Raw genomic sequence first — 22,684 nt, forward strand, 5'->3', positions numbered from 1 at the left:
CTACAATTTTAACACTGGTGTTACTTAATTTCAAACAAACCTTTTGAAACTAAATAAATTCAAGTCTACATCAGTAGAAGAAGGAGGAGTTCACTTCTGGTACAATTATACAACAGATATTTAATCTCCAGATAAAGAAGGACCTGCAGCGTGTTGCCAGGAATTACATATTTTATTGAAGTATGAGTGTTAGACACCAGGATAACTAAAAATACACAGAACATCCACAGGAGTGCTATCACTTCAGTTACTCTGGGATCATTCCCACTGTGGAACTCCACCACTGCCTCTGCTGAAGGTTGTAGGCTGAGGGAGTGGAGCCTCCAGGAGTGGACTGTGAGAAAGCTGGGTTTCAGTATCCTTTCAAATATAAGGTGAGGTACCAGAGGAATCCTTACTAAGGGTCTGTCTGGGGTTTTACTTGCCCATGTCAGTCTATGGGTGAATGATGCCTGACTCCCCAACTGTCTTACATTGAACCCAGTTTGGAACAAGTTGAATTCTGTTTCCAGGAGAATAGGGACAAATTTCACCCACAATTGTGGGAGACAAAAACAGCCATTAGAGAAACTGAGAGATCTTTGGAAAAGAATATGGTGCACAATGATGGTAATAGAGGCAAAAGCTTTTCCAGCTACATCAGGAGTGAGAAGATGGGTACAGATGGTTTTGAGCCACTGAGAGACAGTTCAGGACAGATTGAAACAGATTACCAGGCTATGACAGAACTGTTAAATGACTATTTCACATCAGTCTGCACTCCTGTGGATGATGCTCAGATTCCAGCTGTGGGATGTGCTGTTAACAATAACATCATAAATATTAAATTAGAAAGGGATTGTCATCCTGGATAAAATAGGAAATCTCCAACCTGATGGTTTTCCAGGTCCAGATGATATCTACCCAAGGGTGTTTAAAGAGATGGGACGGGTGATCTGTGAGCCCCTTGTCTGTATCTTCAACAGCTTAGTAGAGTCAGGGATTGTTCCCTAAGATTGGAAGGTAGCTCACGTAGTTCCCATTTTCCAAATCAGAGACAAATCAGAGCTAGGGAACTACAGATCCATCAGTGTGAGCTCGATCACAGGGAAGATGTTTGTATGGATCCTAAGAGATGCTGTTTCTGATCACTGGGGAAGAGAAGTCATTAGAGATACTCAACACAGCTTCAGAAAAGAAGATCATGTCTTAAAAACGTGTTTGTGTTTTGTGAAGAAGTTGCTGTGTTGGTGGGTGAGGGGAATCTGTTTACATTGTCTATCTCAGGGTGTAATCCAACAAGATAGAGGGTTGTGGGGCTGAAGGACGTGAGCTGTGGTCTAACTAGTGTTTTGTTCCAACATAACCACTCTCCCATTTTCCATTGACTTCAATGTGATGGAAACTGGCAGTTTGAACCTGTCAGCATTTGAACGATATTTGCAAATGATACGAGGATCTCTCGCAGTTGGGATCTTTCTTTATTCTGTCCCCTCGAGGTGTTAGAGAACAGACTTTCTCCTGTACACAAGGAGCTGCAGTGTTATTTTGATGGTGGAATAGTGGTAATGTAATGGGATTTCAGTCTGGGGGCATGGGTTTAAACCATGGCAGCTGGTGGAATTTAATTTGAATTAATTAAAACTTCAATTAACTGAAAAATCTGGAATCAAAAGCAACTCTTAGTTATGATGTTATAAAACTGTCATTGATTATTATAAAAACCCATCTGCTTCACCAATGTTCCTTCGGAATGAAATAATGCTGTCCTTACTTGACCTGGTCTACATGTGACTCCAGACTCACAGCACTGCTTGGTGTAGCGTCTTGAAGAGTTTAAGCTTAATAAGCAGTGATTATTTGTAATAATTCTTTCCAGATATTATTAAAGTAACTATACTATGTGTAAGCTGAGTTAAACATGGTCTGAGGCTGAGAAGCAAAGCCTGATGCTGAGCCACGGCTGTGTTAAAAACTGGCAGGACAGCAAGAAAGAAACCTTGAGTTAAATGTGAAAAGAATGTCCTGGTATGTTTGAAACTAACAGATAGTGAAAGACAGAATATTCATTAAATTACAATAAAAACAGAAGATTAAAGCTTCTAAGATCTGTTATCACTCGAGTAAAAGACATTGCTGGACCTCATGTAACAACTGTATGAATTTCGAGATAAGGAATAACAAAGGTGCAAGAAAATGGAACCAAGAGATACCAGAAAATTAAGCATAAATGTAATCTTAAAGTTTTTTAAAAATGATGATTAAACAGAATGAGTAAGATAGTCCAGGATCTGGTCAGCTGCCACAGAGGCTCAAAGGCAAAAAAGGGTATAAAAGAACAGCTATTCAATATGAGAAGCAGAACGAGAAACCCAGAGGAAGAAAGAAGAGAATCTTCAGAGAACAGAACCCAGCAAGAGAAAGAGAGACCAGACCACAGTTACTCGGAGGGCTACCGCCGAGGTTCTGAGTATCAGCCTGTGATTATTGTCGTTGTTAAGTGTTACTTCTCTGCACTGAATGTAAACTGCTGAATAAATCTACAACACTGATAACCAATATATATCTGTACCCATAGTGATTTGTTGTAGTCACGAACAAGTCGCCCTTGTTGGCTTAAATTGAATCCTGAAAGTAGCAGGAAAGCCACAATTGGCACCCCAGAAATGAGACTCTGACTGACAACTGAAACTAGTTTTTGTTGAATATAAGGCAGCAGACACCAGGGTTTTCATCTTCACATTTTTTTGAAACATCGAGACACGATCTACTCATTACACCAAGATGCCTGAAGGGGATCTTTGGACAAAGAAGCTGAATGCATCGCATTTGCAATTTATGGATCAGAACCTCAGATTCTTGGTGGACACAAAAGATCAATGAACTACAATGACTCATATAAAACATATGAGGGGGATCTCCCGGTTTGGACAAGAAATAGTAAAAGAGATAGTGTAACCACATAATAGTTTGTGGTCTTCTCCCAGGAAGACTTTCCATGTGAGAAATAAAAGAGGGATATGGAGTGGATTTTCGGTGCAAGGTAAAGGAGGCCCGAGCGTGTGGAAATTTCTGGGAAAGAATAAAGGGACTTGGGAGCAGATAAAAGAATCAAACCAAGGCCCAGTGGTTTCAGAGAGTGAAGGATACATCCAATGTGTTGGCCATGATGGTGGAAGAGACACGAAGGGCAGTGCTCTTGTATTGGGTCTAATGTATGGTCCAATAACAGAAATTGGACAACGAACCTTTTTAGTAACTTTGAAGCAATGGGGAGGATATAACTACTCTAAAATTGATTGGGGGGAGGCGGGTAGGGGAGGTGGGGTGTGGTTGGGGAGGTGGAATAGCTAGAGTCAGGATAAGATTCAAGGATACAATAACTGCATGCACAAGACCAACGGGTAGCTCAACAGTGTAATGCTCACACTGTATGAGAAGGAGGATAGTTCAGATGTTTGGGGTCAGGGCCAAGAGAGGAAATGTCCTCAATTAGAAGCAGGACCTGGAAATGGCCTTGTAATTATCCCCACCCACAAAACAGTATATCACTAGGTAATACCAGAAGTGGTCCCTGTCATTTTAAACTTAACTGATTTAGTATTGCCCAAATGGTGTCCCAATAAAACAATACAGTTAACTCAAGGGATGAGACAGCGGTTTTTGACGGGGATTGGGAAAAGACTACCTTGTCCCAAGTGTAGAGGATGTACAGAATGCATTCCTCCATGAGAACAATACTAGAAATGAAATTAATCAAACAAGAAGTAGGCGAAAGAGAGGCTTGATAAATGCTGGATTTACTGGTTTAATACAGTCACCTCAATGATTAACTCTCTGGACTTGGCAGTTTCACAGATACAGTTATGGACAGGAGAAATTGATAAATATACTCAGTAAACAAAATAGCATAGAATATGAAGAGCTGGGAGAGGATCAGACAATGGGCGTGCACTTACGAGACATTATACACGAGACAGAAAATCATGTGAGAAAGATTAATAACCTTACCCGAGAGGACAGAAAGGCCGCTGACCAAGCAACTCATAATGATGAATGTGTCATATATGGGAATTGGTTGGTAGAACGGTTCAGAGACAACCGAGAAGTTATCAATGAAGGACATCTTCCCACTTGGGTAACAAATTGACATTTATCAGGATGATCCTGTTATCAGGACGATGCAGAATTCTGTAAAATTAGGAGTCTGATTGAGGTTCGCCCGGTCAAGCACAAATGTTACAAGGTGGGGAACCAGAAGCTATTGGGACGAGTAGTACACATGTCCAGTCTTATGAATGGAACCATGCCTAATCCTCTGTTTAGAACAGAAAACATAGGGGTTATGAGGGAAAGTGTCATTAATCGATTCCTGACATCACTCCAATAGTTTATCAGGTTAGAAGAACTAACTTGGATAGAATGAAACCTACAGGGATACAGAACAAGCATGGATATCCTCATTTGCCCATATGATTTATATGATCATTAAAGAGCCACATGTGCTTTAAATTGGAATGGGAAGGGGATGAACTGCACTGTGGAAGTTCCAGGTTCATCAGATGTGAGAACTAGAACGGCCTATGTCCGAGAAGGGAAGTCCTGTTTTATCACCTGAGAAGACTATTACCATCACAGGAACTTCAATGTTCAAATTGGGACCGACTGTATTACACCGATCAAAACCACAGTCCTAGGGGGAAAACCTTCCTCGCCATTGAGATGCCTGACCAACAGGTCTCACAAGTAAAAGATGGCTTGAACATAAACCCAGGGGTTTATGTCACGAAATTTGGGTACCACATCCCTGAACTACCAATAACCTCAACAACATTAATAAGTCAAGTGAACACCTCCCAATGCCGTTATTACACAGTACAGCAAGGAAATAAAACTATAGCTAAGGATATTCCAGGGGTAGGGGATTCATCACATTGGTGGGAAACAGGGTTAAACATGGAAATTCCCCTCTGGATTAGAATAATTTCACATGAATTGATTAGATTTAGATTTTTAGATTTAGATATACAGCACTGAAACAGGCCCTTCAGCCCACCAAGTCTGTGCCGACCATTAACCACCCATTTATACTAATCCTACACTAATCCCATATTCCTACCACATCCTCACCTGTCCCTATATTCCCCTACCTATACTAGGGTCAATTTATAATGGCCAATTTACCTATCAACCTGCAAGTCTTTTTGGCTGTGGAAGGAAACCAGAGCACCCGGAGGAAACCCACGCAGGCACAGGGAGAACATGCAAACTCCACACAGGCAGTGCTCAGAATTGAACCCTGGTCACTGGAGCTGAGGCTGCAGTGCGAACCACTGCACCTTTGTGCCACCCCTGGAATATAACCCAGTTATTGGTGCTTAAATGCTTACTGCTCCACACTTGCTACTTGAAGCACCTGGTGTGCCAAACAAGATCACAATGAAACATGATGACAGAACAAATATATAAGTTCAAAGTATACAAGAATTTAATTTGAGGGGTCGGCATAAATGCCTTGCCCTCGAGGTGCAGATATTGTAAGATAATTCACTGCTTGGTGTATTGTTTCAAACCCACTAAGATCACCCAGATAGGGAATGATATCATGTTCCCTGTACCTACTCATGACATCACTGAAATCAGAGTCGACTTTGGAATGCAGGAGGAAGCATTAAAGACAATAATTCAGTGGAGATACCCCATACCCCCTCTATCCTTAGATTTATAATCCATAATTAAAATATTGTAATATCCCAAAAGATGTGACAAGAACATGAACATTGAGAGGGAGGAATTGGAAATTTGGGAAATAGATATAGATGGGAAACAGTTGTGAATACAAGTCAACATCCCTGGCTCAGAACTATTTCTATTCTGTTCACTTTGATACAAACGATGGTCACAATTGTAATAATAGCCGTCCTCTGTTACTTGAGAAATCTTACCTCAAGACAGCTGAAGAACACTGAATTGAGCTGAAACCCAGCTCTTGTGCCTAAAAGAAAGTAACAGTCAATGAAAAGTAGTGAGGGGTCAATATATTGTCAGATATTTCACCCTCAAACTGGGGAGTTGTAAGTAGGTTGGGTAGCTAGATTTTTAGCTTAACTTGACTATTCTCACACTGTATCCTCTGTAATAACTAACAATATCAAGTAAATCATCTTAATACTAACATATGAACAAAGAAGTTAATTTTGTGTCTTGTATCAGCAACTATATGTATGTATTAAGCAGCAACCCATCAAGAAACAATGATTACAAAGCAATGGACCTTGACTGAGTTATAATTAATGAATTAAGAATCATGCTAGAAAGAATGGGCTTTAATTTAAAAGTATTAAGTTTAAAAACTAAGTCTTAAGATTGTAAGAAATTCAGTATCAGTAGGACTTTGTAACTCACTGTGACACAGTCAGCAGAAAAAGTTTTGTGACCCAATAACATTCATTAACTTTGCTAAAAAAGAATCAATTTCTGTACAAATTCATACTGTCCAAGGAGATAACAACCATAATGAATAGAACTCTTCATAGGTTTTTATCGCAATTATTGTCAACATGTTTTATTGATTAAGCCTCAATTAGAGGAGGGTAGTAACTGACTTTGCAGGACCTGGATCAACCATCGGGCAAACGAGAAAGGTGGTCTGATGGCCAAAAAGGGTATAAAAGAACAGCTATCGAACATGAGAAGCAACACAGAAAATCCAGAGCAAGGAAGAAGAGTATCTTCAGTCAACAGAACACAGCAAGAGAGAGACTGCGTCACAGTCACTCAGAGGGCAACCACCGAGGATCTGAGGAACAGAAAGCCACTATTGTCGTTGTTAAGTATTACTTCTTTACACTGAATATAAATTACTTAATAAATCTGCTGCACTTAAACCCAACATATACCAGCACCCATAGTAGTTTGTTGTGGTCAGGGACAAGTCACCCTTGTTGGATTAAATGGAATCCCGGAAGTAGCAGGAAAGCTACACTTTCTTGACAAATCACCAAGATACCAGACTACAAGTCATGGCCAAAACATCATTTATTGGTTACAAATCACAACTTAGTTAAATCTGGGCATACAGACACTTTATAGACATGTATAAATACATATAAATGTAATCATCAGTTGAGCACTAATAGGGAGAGTATTTCACAAAAATAAGTAACAAATACTGGGGTGAGAGTGGCAAAAGATCAAAAGGTCTGAAAATTAGTGGCTGAAGACTAAAATTGACTGATTTTTTTTTTACAATGTATCATGTAATTATAACACTGTTATTCAAGCAAACTAGTTGTGTAATGATAATTTTGTACAATTTTGCATATGTAATGAATAAAATTGCACTGTACTCAGAATACAATTTCATGAGACTTACCTGACAGCTGATAATTGGTTTTACAGAGCTTCATGTTCTCAATGTCCTGCTTCTGCCTATTTATAGCTTGTTCATGTAAAAGGTGTTCTGTGAAGATGCCTCAACTTTTTTTTTTATTTCCAAAATATACTTTATTCATAAAAATCTGTAAAAATTACATTGCCAAACAGTTTCCAAACAGCACCAAAAAATACAAACATTGCAAGGGAGATCAGTTTCCTTCAATACTGTCATGAGTTTCTTCCCAACCCTTCCGTTTCACAATTGTCATGTCAATTACAGTTTTACATTTACAGCAATTGAGAATATTAACGATACATTCGAGGGGTTTCCCAGTGATCCAGCCCCTCAGTCCAGCTTGGTGGGGGAACCTTACACTGTGGTCTTTCCCCATTGAGCCTTTGCTGCGGCTGCCCCAAGCTTTAGTGCGTCCCTCAGCACGTAGTCCTGGACCTTGGAATGTGCCAGTCTGCAACATTCGGTGGTGGACAACTCTTTGCGCTGGAAGACCAGCAAGTTTCGGGCAGACCAAAGGGCGTCTTTCACCGAATTGATAGTCCTCCAGCAGCAGTTGATGTTTGTCTCGGTGTGCGTCCCTGGGAACAGCCCGTAGAGCACAGACTCCTGTGTTACAGAGCTGCTTGGGATGAACCTTGACAAAAACCACTGCATCTCTTTCCACACCTGCTTTGCAAAGGCACATTCCAGGAGGAGGTGGGCGACCGTCTCTTCCCCACGATGTCTCAACTTTAATGGAAAGCCTTTCCTTGGGCCTTGCCGCCTGAGCATAACTGAGGCAGGTTTTGTCGAGGTGGCCTGCCCCACCAAACATGAAAGTCAAGTCAAGAAGGCTGAGAAGTCTAGTTCTCCGGTCATCCTAGGCGGTGACTTCAACTGCATCATCGATGCGGCTGGACGATCCAGCAGTGACGACAGCAAACTGGACGCTACGTCCAGATTCCTAATAGAAACAGTTAAGGATGCCAAACTGCACGATGTCTTCAGCAAACCTGCAGACGGAGCGCAGCGCAGATACACATGGTCAAAATCGGACGGGTCTGCCCGTTCCAGGATTGACTTCCTGTTTGTGTCCCGTGCTGTCACGGTCGGATCCACCGACGTCAAGCCGGTGTTCTTCTCCGACCACTGCCTCTTACTGGCCGACTGTCACTTACAGGACGACCAGCGGGTTGGCAGAGGGACGTGGAAGCTGAACGTGACACTGCTGACCCCAGAGAACGTTGAGGAACTCAAAAGGGATTACAAAGGTTGGAGGACCGTGAAACCCCTCTTTGAGTCTCCAGTTTACTGGTGGGAAGCGATAAAGGAGAACATCAAGAGGTTCTTCATCCACAAAGGTGTTCAGAAGGCGAGAGAGAGACAGAGGGAACTGTCCCGACACCAGAAAATTATGCAAAATCTACTCCGGTTGCAGTCAATGGGGGTCGAGGTCAAGGAGGACCTCCAAGAGGTGAAGAGCCAGCAGGCCTAGCTCTTTGCCAAGGAGGCCTCCAAGATCATCTTCCGGTCCAGAGTCCGCTCCATCGAGCAGGATGAGACGTGCTCGCGTTACTTCTTCCAAAAGGTACACAGAGAGAGCTCTGTTATCAGCAGCCTGAAGGAAGAAGATGGCTCGGTAACGTCTTCGCAGTCCGACATACTAAGGATCAGCAAATCCTTTTATGCTGGGCTGTATGACGCGAAGCCCACAGACAGCAGAGCCTCCCAGTCCTTCCTGTCATCTATCACAGAGGTCTTAGATGACAGCAGGAGGGAGAGACTGGACAAGCCGCTAATTCTGGACGAGCTGACAAAGGCCGTCGAGTCTTTCGAGACGAGTAAAACTCCCGGGAGCGACGGCTTACCGGTCGAGTTGTACTCGGCCCTGTGGGACTGGGTCGGCCCGGACCTGCTGGAAGTATACGAGAGTATGCCCCTGGCCGGCAGCATGTCAGAATCCATGAGAAAAGGCATCATCACCCTCATTTACAAGCAGAAGGGGGAGAGGGCAGAAATCAGAAATTGGCGGCCCATCTCACTGCTTAATGTTGATTACAAGATTCTGTCCAAAGTCATAGCCAGTCGAGTCAAGTCTGCTCTGGAGTTGGTGATTCACCCCGATCAGACCTGTACTGTACCCGGCAGGAAGATCTCTGATAGTCTCGCGCTACTCAGGGATACGATCGCCTACGTACGGGACAGGAGGGTGGACACCTGCCTCATCAGCCTGGACCAGGAGAAGGCTTTTGACAGGATATCGCACACCTACATGATGGACGTGCTTTCCAAAATGGGGTTTGGGGAGGGAATCTGCAATTGGATCCAACTGCTCTACACAAACATCAGTAGCGCAGTCTCAGTCAACGGGTGGGAATCGGAAAGTTTCCCGATCAAATCTGGAGTCAGACAGGGCTGCCCTCTGTCCCCGGTCTTGTTTGTTTGCTGTATTGAACCCTTTGCTGAGTCTATTAGGAAGGATGCGAGCATAAGAGGGGTGACAATCCCAGGCAGCGGAGGCACTCAGGTCAAAACCTCCCTGTACATGGATGACGTCGCCGTTTTCTGCTCGGATCCGCTGTCCGTGCGCACACTGATGAGCATCTGCGACCAGTTCGAACTGGCCTCGGGAGCCAAAGTTAACCACGGCAAGAGCGAGGCCATGTTCTTTGGCAACTGGGCTGACCGATCCTTTGTCCCCTTCACCGTCAGGTCAGACTACCTGAAGGTGCTGGGGATATGGTTCGGAAGGGCCGGGGCGTGCACCAAAACATGGGAGGAGCGAGTAGCCAAGGTACGACAAAAGTTGGGCATGTGGGGGCAGCGTTCTCTCTCCATTGTGGGTAAGAACCTGGTCATCAGGTGTGAGGCGCTCACGTTGTTGCTCTACGTGGCGCAGGTCTGGCCCATACCCCACTCCTGCGCCGTGGCAGTCACCCGAGCCATTTTCCGCTTCATCTGGGGATCTAAAATGGACCGGGTCCGGAGGGACACGATGTTCAAATCTCTGGACAAGGGCGGGAAAAATGTACCCAACACGGCCCTCATCCTGATGACCACCTTCGTGTGCGGCTGCATCAAGCTGTGTGTAGATCCCCAGTACGCAAACGCCAAGTGTCACTACGTGCTGAGGTTCTATCTGTCCCCGGTGTTGCGAAGGATGGGCCTGGTCACATTGCCACGGAACGCTCCATGCAGTTGGGCGGTGCCGTACCACCTATCCTTCGTGGAGCAGTTTCTGCGGGAAAACACCTTTGACCACCGGTCCATCAGGCAGTGGTCTGCACGGAATGTCCTCAAGGCCCGACGGGAAAAGGAAACGGTGGATCCTGTCGGATGGTTCCCCGAGCAGACCGTCAAAGTCATTTGGCGGAATGCCTCATCACCAGAACTTTCAAACAAGCACCAAGACGTAGCTTGGCTGGTGGTGAGAAGGGCCCTCCCCGTCAGATCCTTCATGCACACCCGAAGTCTCGCCCCCTCCGCACAGTGCCCCCGCGTTGGCTGTGGTGGGGAAGAGACGGTCGCCCACCTCCTCCTGGAATGTGCCTTTGCAAAGCAGGTGTGGAAAGAAATGCAGTGGTTTTTGTCAAGGTTCATCCCAAGCAGCTCTGTAACACAGGAGTCTGTGCTCTACGGGCTGTTCCCAGGGACGCACACCGAGACAAACATCAACTGCTGCTGGAGGACTATCAATTCGGTGAAAGACGCCCTTTGGTCTGCCCGAAACTTGCTGGTCTTCCAGCGCAAAGAGTTGTCCACCACCGAATGTTGCAGACTGGCACATTACAAGGTCCAGGACTACGTGCTGAGGGACGCACTAAAGCTTGGGGCAGCCGCAGCAAAGGCTCAATGGGGAAAGACCACAGTGTAAGGTTCCCCCACCAAGATGGACTGAGGGGCTGGATCAATGGGAAACCCCTCGAACTGTATCGTTAATATTCTCAATTGCTGTGAATGTAAAACTGTAATTGACATGACAATTGTGAAACGGAAGGGTTGGGAAGAAACTCATGACAGTATTGAAGGAAACTGATCTCCTTTGCAATGTTTGTATTTTTTGGTGCTGTTTGGAAACTGTTTGGCAATGTAATTTTTACAGATTTTTATGAATAAAGTATATTTTGGAAATAAAAATAAAATAAACACAGCAAGACCACCAGGGAATTGACTGCGCTGCCCGGCAAGTTAACTGACATGCGCTGCTATTCCTGTTCCTTCACTTCAGTCTACTTTCACCACAGAGATGTTTCTCATACAAAATGGACTGTTTAGTTTGAACAGAAATGATTTATCCAGGTAATGACAGCACGGAGTGATGAAGGCATAAGCATTAAATGGACAGTAACATGAAATAGAACCACAAGCTGCGGATGTACAAGTTTCAATTTCCAAAACGCAACAACAGAATCAATGCGGCTCCTGTGAAATGTGCAAGGAAATACACGGGCTGTCATATATCAGCAGAAACAACTGACACACATCAAATCCTGTTAGTTTCATGTGGCATCTCCTTCTGCTTCTATCACTGCTTTTCCTCCAGCTCCCTCTGCTCCTCCAGCTACCAGGTGAATGAGCTGCTTGATGCAAACAGACCAAATTAGTGAAAGCCAGCCTGACCTGGAAAGCAGGGAGTGGGATTGAAAGATGCAGGACATTGAGAGACGATGGGTTTCACAGATAACAGGATAAATAAGCACCAGGATCTCATCTTCCTGCTTCTTCCAGATACTGAACGCATGAATATACAAGAGTTGTTCCCATTCGCAATTAGACACTGTCACCCTCTTCCAATTTTTTACAAGTTGCTTAGCTTTGAAACTGCATATTTCTGACAGGCTTTCAATGTGAAGAAAGTGGAGCTGCAAGAAAGTAATGTTGTTCAGCAGATGTAGTGCAAGAAGATACCGAATAGGCCAATGATAACAGTGAATGTTTGATGAGTTGAGCTGCAGTAAAGGGTTGGCACCATTTAAAATGTCATTCAGCAGGTTCCAGATCTGGTGATAGAAATGACAAGAAAACTTCTCACTGAATTTCCTCATTGTCATGAGATCAAAAGGAAAGGGCACAAGGCAAGAAAGTATATTTGGCTGTAATGGGTTGTGAGATGGCAGAATGAAGGCAGCATTAGTGGTGTTGAGAAACATACAATTATAGAATGGTACAACACAGAAGGAGGCCATTCAGCCCTGCATGCTTTTTGACAGAGCAGTTGTGTTTGGTTGCTCAGAAGTGATATTTGTGCCAGTTTGTATAGCAAGCAGAAAAAGCTATCCCATTATCAACAACATTTTGCCTTGCACTATCATCCCTTTAGTCAGTATATCACTCCATGTTGCAACTTTTCCACAGCCCTTAACTTGCTTTCTTTCACTCACCAACTGTATCTGTAATTGTTCTTGTCAAGTTACATCACTGATTCTCCAGCTCTGATCAAAAATCACCAATCGAGAGCTTTAAGAGCATTCTTCACTCCACATTTTCTGTTTTCATGCAACAAGTAATTGAAAGTTGCCACAGCAGCAAGAAGTTCTGATTTACCTAATCAAGAATGGAAACCAGAGGATGGTATTAAGAGGATTGAATCTAAACCACTAGACGACCAGGGAAGCTCTGCAATGCTCCTCAGGTTAGCTGCTTTTCCTATTTCACTGTCAGCAGGAAACATCTATGATTTGAAGAAGATTTGAGTTCTGCCACTGTCATTTTACACAAAGAAATCTGGTTCAACTTATTGAAACCAAACAGTATTCCCACTCATTCACTGAAGGTGCTATTTTTCCTCTAAATTTTGCAAGGATGTTTAGGAAAACACTTTTTTCTGGTTGTTTTCAGTGTTTATTTCTCACCCAATTTTACATTTGTCATCTAACAAAACTACAATATGTAATTAATACATTTCAATGTTTAAAATTGGAAAAATGAGCTTTGCATCAATTGGTTTGATAGATTATAGCAGATGCAGATTTGATTGGTAAACAAGTCTGTGATCTCACCAGGCAGGTAACTCAAGAGAACAGATACAAAGTTTGCTGTGAACAGGTCTTGAACCTTCACAAGGAAAACCCCATTAAATTTCAAATCCAATGCCTTAACCACTCGGCCATCACAGCTTAAAAAACTGTCTGCTCTGTAATTAAATTATCCATACAAAGCATTAGAGAACTGCCCTTTTTTGTATGTTCGTTCATGAGATGTGGCGTCGCTGGCTAGGCTAGCATTTATTGCCCATCCCTGAACATCTTCTGGGCATCATTGTCTGTGAGCCTTGAGTTGTGTTGTATCTCCCAGTTGATGTGATAATGAACATGATGGAGTCAGTGAATGTTAGAGCACAGAAGGAAGCCTGTCGACCCACCGAGCCTGTGCTGGCTCTCTGAAAGAGAAGCGATGACCCTGTAACTGCTGCCTTCCGTGTTGTTTTGGTCGCTGTGAGGTGACTATGGAGTGACCTGCCCATGGCGCATTCCTGGACAGAATGTATGGAGGTTGTGAGTTGCTCAAGCATCAAAACACCCCTCTCAGCCTTCCTAGAGGGGTCCAAAGGAGGGCAGAGCTCAACGTTTGGCAACAGTTTGGCTGCAGGAACTGCTGGAAACATGACAAAGGTGACACATGACCGCATTAGGGGTTCCTCTCATGATTTTCTGTGAGGGTTTACTCTCCTGGCCTGAGTCTCTCCTGAGACAACCACAAGGCAGTGGGGTTGTTCGCTCGTATTCCTCAGCAGGGGCCCTAACAAGTGGGAAGAACAGTCAGTTTAATCCCATAATCCATCTTTTCTCCATAAGCCTGGAAATTTGTCCTCTTGAAGAATGTTGCTGTGCAATCTGATTGCAACATCCATTCAGACGGTACATTCTAGATCTTAACAACCCTCAGTCTGGAGAAATTTCCCTCAATATTCTTCTACTTCTGGGTCAAAATCCTGGAACTCCCTTCCTAACAGCACTGTTGGTGTACCTAGCCCACATGGACTGCAGCGGTTCAAGAAGGCAGCTCCCCACCACCTTCTCAAGGGCAATTAGGGATGGGCAATAAATGCTGGCCTGCCCAGCGACGCCCACATCCCATGAATCAATGTTTTTAAAAAGCTTCTTTTGGGAACGATTTAAATTTTCAGACTCGTTTGCTGCAGGTGCGCAAATGCACCATCATCGTCCAAAACGCTGTTGTCTGCGACGTCACAGGCAGCTGTATAAAGATGGCGCTGCTTAACTGGACACGAAAAGTGAATTAAACCCAACATCACCTCCACAATAGCGCAATCGCCGCATCAGTTACCGCATGCAGGTCCCTCCTCCCTCCATCCCGCGATCGACGCATTCAGTTCCCCGCTCAATCGCCCGGTCGATTCCTCGCTTCTCCCTTCCGGTTTGCTCCGCCGCTCGAATTGGACCGTTCAATGGCGCGGTTTCTACCCAAGATTCTCTGCGGTTAAGAATATTCCCTATTGAGAACGCAGGAGAGCAGTACGCAGGCGCAATACAGTGTTTCGCGCAAACGCGGGACCGAACAGTGCGTGAGGATGCGCAATGCCGAACAGTATTTGAGCAGGCGCAGTCCCAGTGATGGCTTCAGAGACAGCCGTTGCAGCCTCAATACCCCCAATAAGAAGCTCCCGGTCCCGCGTTTGCACACGACCGGCGGCGCGGTGGGGCAGGGCAGCTGCCGGGCTTCTCTTGGTGACGGTAATGGCCGCCAGATTTCCTGCTATTTTGCAGGAACTAAGGATTACTAAACTTTAACATCACAGCCCAAAACTTTGAAGGAAATTTCTCTCGGTTATAAAGGGGCCTGGGGGACACAGCACAGGGACACAATTGGGACACAGCACAGGGTAGGAGGTCCCCCCTCCCTACTTCCACAAAGACTCCCCTTGGACTGGGCCACACCTGGACACGGCTAGTTCAAGGTGCAGGAAGCTGCAAGGCTGAGCAGTGGAGTGGGGGGGGTTAGACTGACAGGCCTGGGGAGGGGGATATCAGGGCAGGTACACACACTGCTCTCCCTTTTGCTCCTGGGATGTTTTACTGGAGTCGTGTTGCTGACCATTTCTAAACTTTGTCTCCCTATCCCGGTGATGGAGGTGGACTGTCGGTTGCTGAGTGTTGGAATATATTGCCTCTCCTCATTTTTCCTCCTTCTCCCATTCTGAGTTCCAGGCTGTAGGCACCGGCGGTGGTTTGATGTGCCTGAAGCGTTAACTCTGTTTCTCTCTGCACAGATGCAGCCCGACCTGCTGAATATTTCTAGTATTTTCTCCTTTTATTTCAGATTTCCAGCATCTGCAGTATATTGCTTTTGTTTTATTGCAGGCATTTCTCACAGAACTGAGTCGAGAAACACAGACGGACGAATTAAGAGCCAGTTTGTATCAGGGTGGGTGTTGGATGTGGAAGTCAGTCCCTGATGTCCTGTGTTGGTCTTTTTTGTTCCATCAGTTTGAGCTGGAGTGGGGATGGGGGAGCAACTGCTGGCTTTAATTCCGAGTACTTTTGAGCCCAGTCGGGTGCAACAATTTTCATAGTGAGGCTGTCAAGGGAGGTAGAATCCAGGGGAGATGAGGTTGCTAAACAGACACCAACCACTCGATGTAAAAGAGTATTGTTTCAGTAACAAGTATTTCTGTAGAGGCTTTCAATCCAGTTTACATAGACACACGTTATTACTTCATTCCTGTGATATGGGCGTCACTAGCCAGACCAGCGTATATTGCCAATTCGCAGTTGCCCATTGAGAAGGTGATGGTGGGCCTTCATCTTGAACCACTGCAGTCCTTGTGTTGAAGGTGCTCCCACAATGGTGTTAGGGAAGGAGTTACAGGATTTTCACCCAGTGATGATGAAGGAAAGGTGATAAATGTCCAACTTAACTTCAACTTGTATTTATACGGCATCTTTAATGTAATAAAATGTTCCAAGGCATTTCACAGGAGTGTTATAAAGCAACATTTGACACTGAGCCACATAAGGAGATATTAGGGCAGGTGACCAAAAGCTGGATTAAAAAGCTGGGCTTTAAGAAGTGTCTGAAGCACGGAAGGCAATGTTGCGAGGCGGAGAGGATTAGGGAGGGATTTCCAAAGCTTAACGCCTTGGCAGCTGAAGGCACGGCGACCAGTGATGGAGTAATGAAAATCGGGGATGCTCAAGATTCCGGAATTAGATGAGCTCTGATTTCTCAGAGTGTTGTAGGGCTGGAGAAGATTATAGAGATAGTGAGGCGTGAGGGTATGGAGAGATTTGAAAGCAAGGATGAGGATTTTAAAATTGAGGTGATGCTTAACTGGGAGTCTGTGTAGACCAGTGAGCTCAGTGGTGATGGGTGAACAGGACTTGGTTCGAGTAAGGACGCAGGCAGCAGAGTTTTGGATGATCTCAAGTTTACAGAGGGTGGAATGTGGGAGGCCATCCAGGATAGTCAAGTTGAGAGGTAACAAATGCAGGGATGTAAGTTTCAGAGGCAGATGAGCTGAGACAGTGGTGAAGTCTGGCGATGTTACTGAGGTGGAAATAGGTGGTCTGAGTGATGGTGTTGATATGCAGTCGGAAGATCATCTCAGGGTCAAATATGACATCCAGGTTATGAATGGTCTGGTTTAGCCTCAGACAATTGCCAGGGAGAGGGATTGAGCTGGTGGCTAGGGAGTGGAGATTGTAGCAGGGACTGAAGACAATGGCTTCAGACTTCCCAATATTTAAGTGGATGAAATTTCTGTTCATCGAGTACTGGATGTCAGTCAGACAAGTCAGGATGGTGTGTGACTTGGAGGGGAACTTAGAGATGATGGTGTTCATATACACGGGCTGCCCTGGTCCTTCCAGATGATGGAAGTTGAGGTTTTTGGAGGTTCTGTCAAAGTTCTGGTCGAGTTGTCGATATATAAACTCCCTCTCCTCTCCCTGCCCCTCTCCCTCCCTCTCTCTCTTTTTCCTCCCATAGAGGGCAGAGTCTTGTGTAGGTCCAGACTGGGTGGCAGGTTCCCTTCACTGAAGGACATTAATGAACCAGTTGGGGTTGTACATTAATCCAGCAGCTTTCATGGTCACTTTTTCCTAGTGATGGCCCCATAAATTATCAGATTCATTCAGCTCCGTTTCACAACCTGCCTTTGTGTTTTTGTGGGTTCTCTCACACACTCTTTTTTTCAGTTTTAAATCAATTTCACAGGGTTTTAGAAGGGGAGGAATTGCAGCTGTGAAATGTAAAGCAAATGTCAGATCAGGATCTGAAGGAGTCGCCCAACTTATCGTAACCCGAATATCACCGGATTTTGAACGTGGAAGGGAAAAGTACCGATCACAGTGTGGAGAAACTGTACACATATTCTGTGTGTGGATGAGGTTTCAACCAATCATCTGCCCTGTTTAAACACAACTGCAGTCACATTGGGAAGAAACCATGTAAATATGGGGACTGTGGAAAGTGATTGAATTATCCAGTTGAACTGGAAACTCATCCATGCAGTCACACCCTGGAGAGGCCGTTCACCTGCTGTGAATGTGGGAAGGTATTCACTAAATCATCCTACCTGCTGACACATCAGTGAGTTCACACTGGGGAGAGACCTTTTAAATGTCCATTCTGTGGGAATTGCTATAAACGTTCTGCTGAAGTGATGTCCCATCAACGTATTCACACTGACAAGAGACTGTTCAGGTGCTCTCACTACGGGACTGGGTTCAGGCGATTAGGCAACCTCACGACACAACAGCACATTCACACTGGGGAGAGGCCATCCACCTGCAAAGAATATGGGAAGGGATTCACTCAGTTATCCGCCCTGCTGACACACCAGCACACTCACACTGGGGAGAGGCCATTCACCTGCACAGAATGTGAGAAGGGATTCAATCATTTATCCATCCTGCTGACACACCAGCGAGTTCACACTGGAGAGAGGCCAGTCACCTGCTTCGAGTGTGGGAAGGAATTCACTACTTCACCCCACCTGCTGAAACACCAGCAAGTTCACACAAGGAAGAAGCCATTCACTTGCTCTGACCAGGGGAAGGAACTTACTGCTTCATCCCATGTGCTGACACACCAGCGAGTTCACAAGTAACTCAGGGATGAGAAATTTCCACCAAATGGCAGATTTCTGACATTGGGGTTTCGGAAATCCACCATTGGCTTCTCCCATTCCCACCTTAACCACAAGACCGGCTTTGAAAGAAATTGCAACTGTCAGTTATGATTTTTTTTAAAGTCGGCCAACCACAAAGCTGCTCGGCGATCTGTTTTACCTTTTTTAAGTCATCTTTATTTTTTATAGTCTTCCACCTTGGTGGAAATGAATTTCAAACAGGAAAGCAAGTGGGTGGAACTGCACACTCCTTCACAACTTCAGTGTGTCAGTTCTGTAAATAGACAAAAAGGAGATGTGTGTATACACAGACCAATTCCCAATGTTTGATTTTGCCTTCATGGGATATCTTAGCAGAGACCACCTGAGAACTGACACAGCTCATTTGACATGGTTTAAAATTAATGGTGCAGGATCAGTAGCTGGCAAGTCGCTGGTCTGCAGCAAAAACATTGGTCTGTCAATAGGAATTTGAAACTTGCTTCCATTTACACAGCAGTGTGTGTCTGAAATAATTTCTGAAAACTCTGCACAAACTGGTTACGGCATGTGAATATCCTGCAGTGAGCATGAACTGTATAAACTTAATATGTCCTGTGCATTGCAGCAACTGAAGTGATCTGGAATTTCCACTTATCGGTTTGCTCAGGTGTATGGCTGAATTCCATTCATTTTTCATCTCCATTTTCACTGTCTACTGCCCCAGTCACATTGTCAACCTGGAGTCAGTGTGAAGCTGTCTTTTACACGAGCGTGATGCAAGACAAGGAATATAACTCTGGCCATCTTTCTTCAATGTGTGTTTTGGCATTGCTTAAGATTATCCTGAAAAGACTGTCCTGCACCACAAGTGCTGTGTATTGGTTACAGTGCAACTATCCTGTGAGCTCTCTGCAGTCACTATAAATGGTCACTGGGTTTCTCAGGCTGATGGCACAATACTCTGTACATGTATGAACATGTATATACAAGAACACAAGAAATAGGAGCAGAAGTAGACCATATGGCCCATTGAGCCTGCTCCACCATTCAATATGATCATGGCTGATCTTGGGTTTCAATTCCACTTTCCTGCCCGCAGCCCATATCACTTGATTCTCTGAGAGACCAAAAATCTATCAATCCCAGCCTTAAATATATTCAACAATGGAGCATCCACAACCATCTTGGGTAGAGAATTCCACTGTCACGATGCTTTGACTGCAGTAATTTCTCCTCATCTGAGTCCTGAATGATTGGTCCCTTATCTTGAGATTGTGCCCCCGCGTTCCAGATTCCTCGACCAATGGAAACAATCTCTCAGCTTCTACCTCATCAAGCCCTTTCAGAATCTAGTGTGTCTCAATTAGATCGTCTCTAATTCTTCTAAACTCCAGGCCCAATTTACTCAGCCCCTCGTCATAGGACAACCCCCTCATCCCAGAGACCAATGTAATAAATCTTCAGTATATACAGAGTGCTGCCTTTCTCCAAGCCAACACAATAGTTATGATTTTCAGCTCACCTTGCTGTTAAATGCAGCTGTCACCAAACCAATTGGTGCAGTCAAACAGGAGCCAGAAGTGTTCATCACTGTTGGGATATACAGCTGTCCATTGGACCTGCTGCATTGTCACAGGGCCTTTACCAAACTTTTGAGCCTGATTTGGGGATGATGCAACAGAACCTCAAACTTGTTACTGCAGAGGTTGTCATCGGCTGTCCTTCAATTCGAGGATGACATCTACTCAAGGTCGTGAGTTTCTTCCATGGGGCTTCAGGTCACTGAACAGGCTGATTCTCGACCTGCAGATCTTTGGACACATGGGGCAGGACGTCCCACAAAGTACTGGGACCCGGCGTGCAGGATTTGCTTCCTAGAGTTGTAACACTAGTCTCATTACTTTTCCACTGTCACTCGCAAGATCTGGGAAAATTTTTATGTTGCATAATATTTGGACCCTTTGAAGAGGAAAACCACATTTTTCATTAGTTTTCATTAAGATTATAATGAGATCTGCACTGCAAACAAGATTATTTTAATTTACAATCATTCTAATGTGACTAATTATTTTAAATGATAAAATCTACCATAAGTGATGATATTTAAAAACAAGCAATTCTATCTATAGAGGCATCGCATTTGCGAAGATTAAGAAGGTTATTTTCCTCTTTTGTGCTGGGAGGTAAATAATTGTCGTAAAGAAAATTGGAACAGGAGTATCACATGCTCCTAACAGAATGTATGTGATATTCCTGTCCATTTAAGTTAATGGACAGTAAATTGGACAGGCTGTATAACTGGTATACAATCCTCCCTACCTGGTTTTACTTTCTGCATCGTTCAGGTGATTATGTCACAGTACAAAATAACAAAATTACCCTGCTTATGTTCATGTTTCTGGATTGTAAATGTCTCATAAATGTTTACTTTTTATTAATTTATATACCTACTGATTTGTCCACATCACTTACCAAGGTACCAGAACATGCCAAATGGTATGCTTATATATATTGCTTTCCATTAAAGCTGACACATTTTCACAGAACACCTTTTACGTGAGAAAGCTATAAATAGGCAGAAGCAGGACATTGAGAACATTCTTCTTCTTTGGCCTCCTTATCTCGAGAGACAATGGGTAAGCGCCTGGAGGTGGTCAGTGGTGTGTGGAGCAGCGCCTGGAGTGGCTATAAAGGCCAATTCTAGAGTGACAGACTCGTCCACAGGTGCTGCAGAAAAATTTGTTTGTCAGGGCTGTTACACAGTTGGCTCTCCCCTTGCGCTTCTGTCTTTTTTCCTGCCAACTGCTAAGTCTCTTCAACTCACCACACATTAGCCCCGCCTTTATGGCTGCCCGCCAGCACTGGCGAACGCTGGCAACTGACTCCCACGACTTGTGATCAATGTCACAGGACTTCATGTCGCGTTTGCGGATGTCTTTAAAATGGAGACATGGACGGCCGGTGGGTCTGATACCAGTGGTGAACTCGCTGTACAATATGTCTTTGGGGATCCTGCCATCTTCCATGCGGCTCACATGGCCAAGCCATCTCAAGCACCACTGGCTCAGTAGTGTGTATAAGCTGGGGATGTTGGCCGCCTCGAGGACTTCTGTGTTGGAGATACGGTCCTGCCACCTGATGAGAACATGAAGCTCTGTAAAACCAATTATCAGCTGTCAGGTAAGTCTCATGAAATTGTATTCTGAGTACAGTGCAAGTTTAACATTACATATGCAAAATTGTACAAAATTACCATTACACAACTAGTTTACTTGAATAACAGTGTTATAATTACATGATTCATTGTCAAAAAAATCAGTATTTTTTAGTCTTCGGCCACTAATTTTCAGACCTTTTGATCTTTTGCCACTCTCACCCCGGTATTTGTTACTTGTTTTGTGAAATACGATTCCTATCCAGCTCAACTGCTGGATAACTGATTACATTTATATGTATTTATACATGTCAATAAAGTGTCTGTGTGCCCAGATTTAATTAAGTTGTGATTTGTAACTAATGAATGATGTTTTGGCCATGACTTGTAGTCTGCTATCTTGGTAATTTGTCAAAAAAGTGTAGCTTTCCTGCTACTTTCAGGATTCCATTTAATCCAACAAGGGTGACTTGTCCCTGACCACAACCACCCTCTATGGGTGCAGGTATATGTTGGTATGAAGTGTAGACGATTTATTAAGTAATTTATATTTAGTGTAATGAAGTAATACTTAACAACAACAATAGTCACAGTCTGAACCTCAGATCCTTGGCGTTTGCCCTCCGAGTGACTGTGGCACAGTCTCTCTTTCTCTTGCTGTGTTATGTTGACTGAAGGTTTTCTTCTTTCTTCCTCTGGATTTTTTACATGTTGCTTCTCATGTTCAATAGCTGTTCTTTTATCCCCTTTTTGGCCATCAGACCACCTTTCTAGTTTGCCCGATGGTTGGTCCAGGTCCTGTAATGTCAGTTCCTACCCAACTCTAATTGAGGCTTAATTGATAAAGCATTTTGCCAGTAATTGAGATAAAAACCTATGAAGAGTTCTATTCATTACGGTTGTTATCTCCTTGGACAGTATGAATTTGTACAGCTCCTGCCCCACTGAACTCATTTCTTCCTATCTAGACTCTATCTTTTCTCCGCTGATCCAGTCTCTTCCCACCTACATCCGTGACTCTTCTGACACCCTACTTCATTTTGACAATTTCCAGTTTCCTGGTCCCAACCGCCTCCTCTTCACGATGAACGTCCAATTGCTCTGC

The 22,684-nt window shown here is 44.3% G+C and overlaps 1 protein-coding gene and 1 non-coding gene across 2 annotated transcripts; one reads left to right on the forward strand and one right to left on the reverse strand.

The window, feature by feature from the left end:
- Positions 1-13,384: 13,384 nt before the first annotated feature.
- Positions 13,385-13,467, reverse strand: trnas-uga (transfer RNA serine (anticodon UGA)). The gene has a single exon. It is a non-coding gene; the product is annotated as a tRNA-Ser (tRNA).
- A 4,508-nt stretch (positions 13,468-17,975) lies between these two features.
- On the forward strand, positions 17,976-20,163 carry LOC137348822 (gastrula zinc finger protein XlCGF8.2DB-like). The gene is made up of 2 exons (XM_068014060.1): positions 17,976-18,418; positions 19,965-20,163. The coding sequence occupies exons 1-2, from the start codon at positions 17,976-17,978 to the stop codon at positions 20,161-20,163; spliced, it is 642 nt and encodes a 213-aa protein (XP_067870161.1).
- The last annotated feature ends 2,521 nt before the right edge of the window (positions 20,164-22,684 follow it).

The sequence above is a fragment of the Heterodontus francisci genome, chromosome 34 (genome assembly GCF_036365525.1).
Source record: "Heterodontus francisci isolate sHetFra1 chromosome 34, sHetFra1.hap1, whole genome shotgun sequence".
In the NCBI taxonomy this organism is placed as follows: Eukaryota; Metazoa; Chordata; class Chondrichthyes; order Heterodontiformes; family Heterodontidae; genus Heterodontus; species Heterodontus francisci.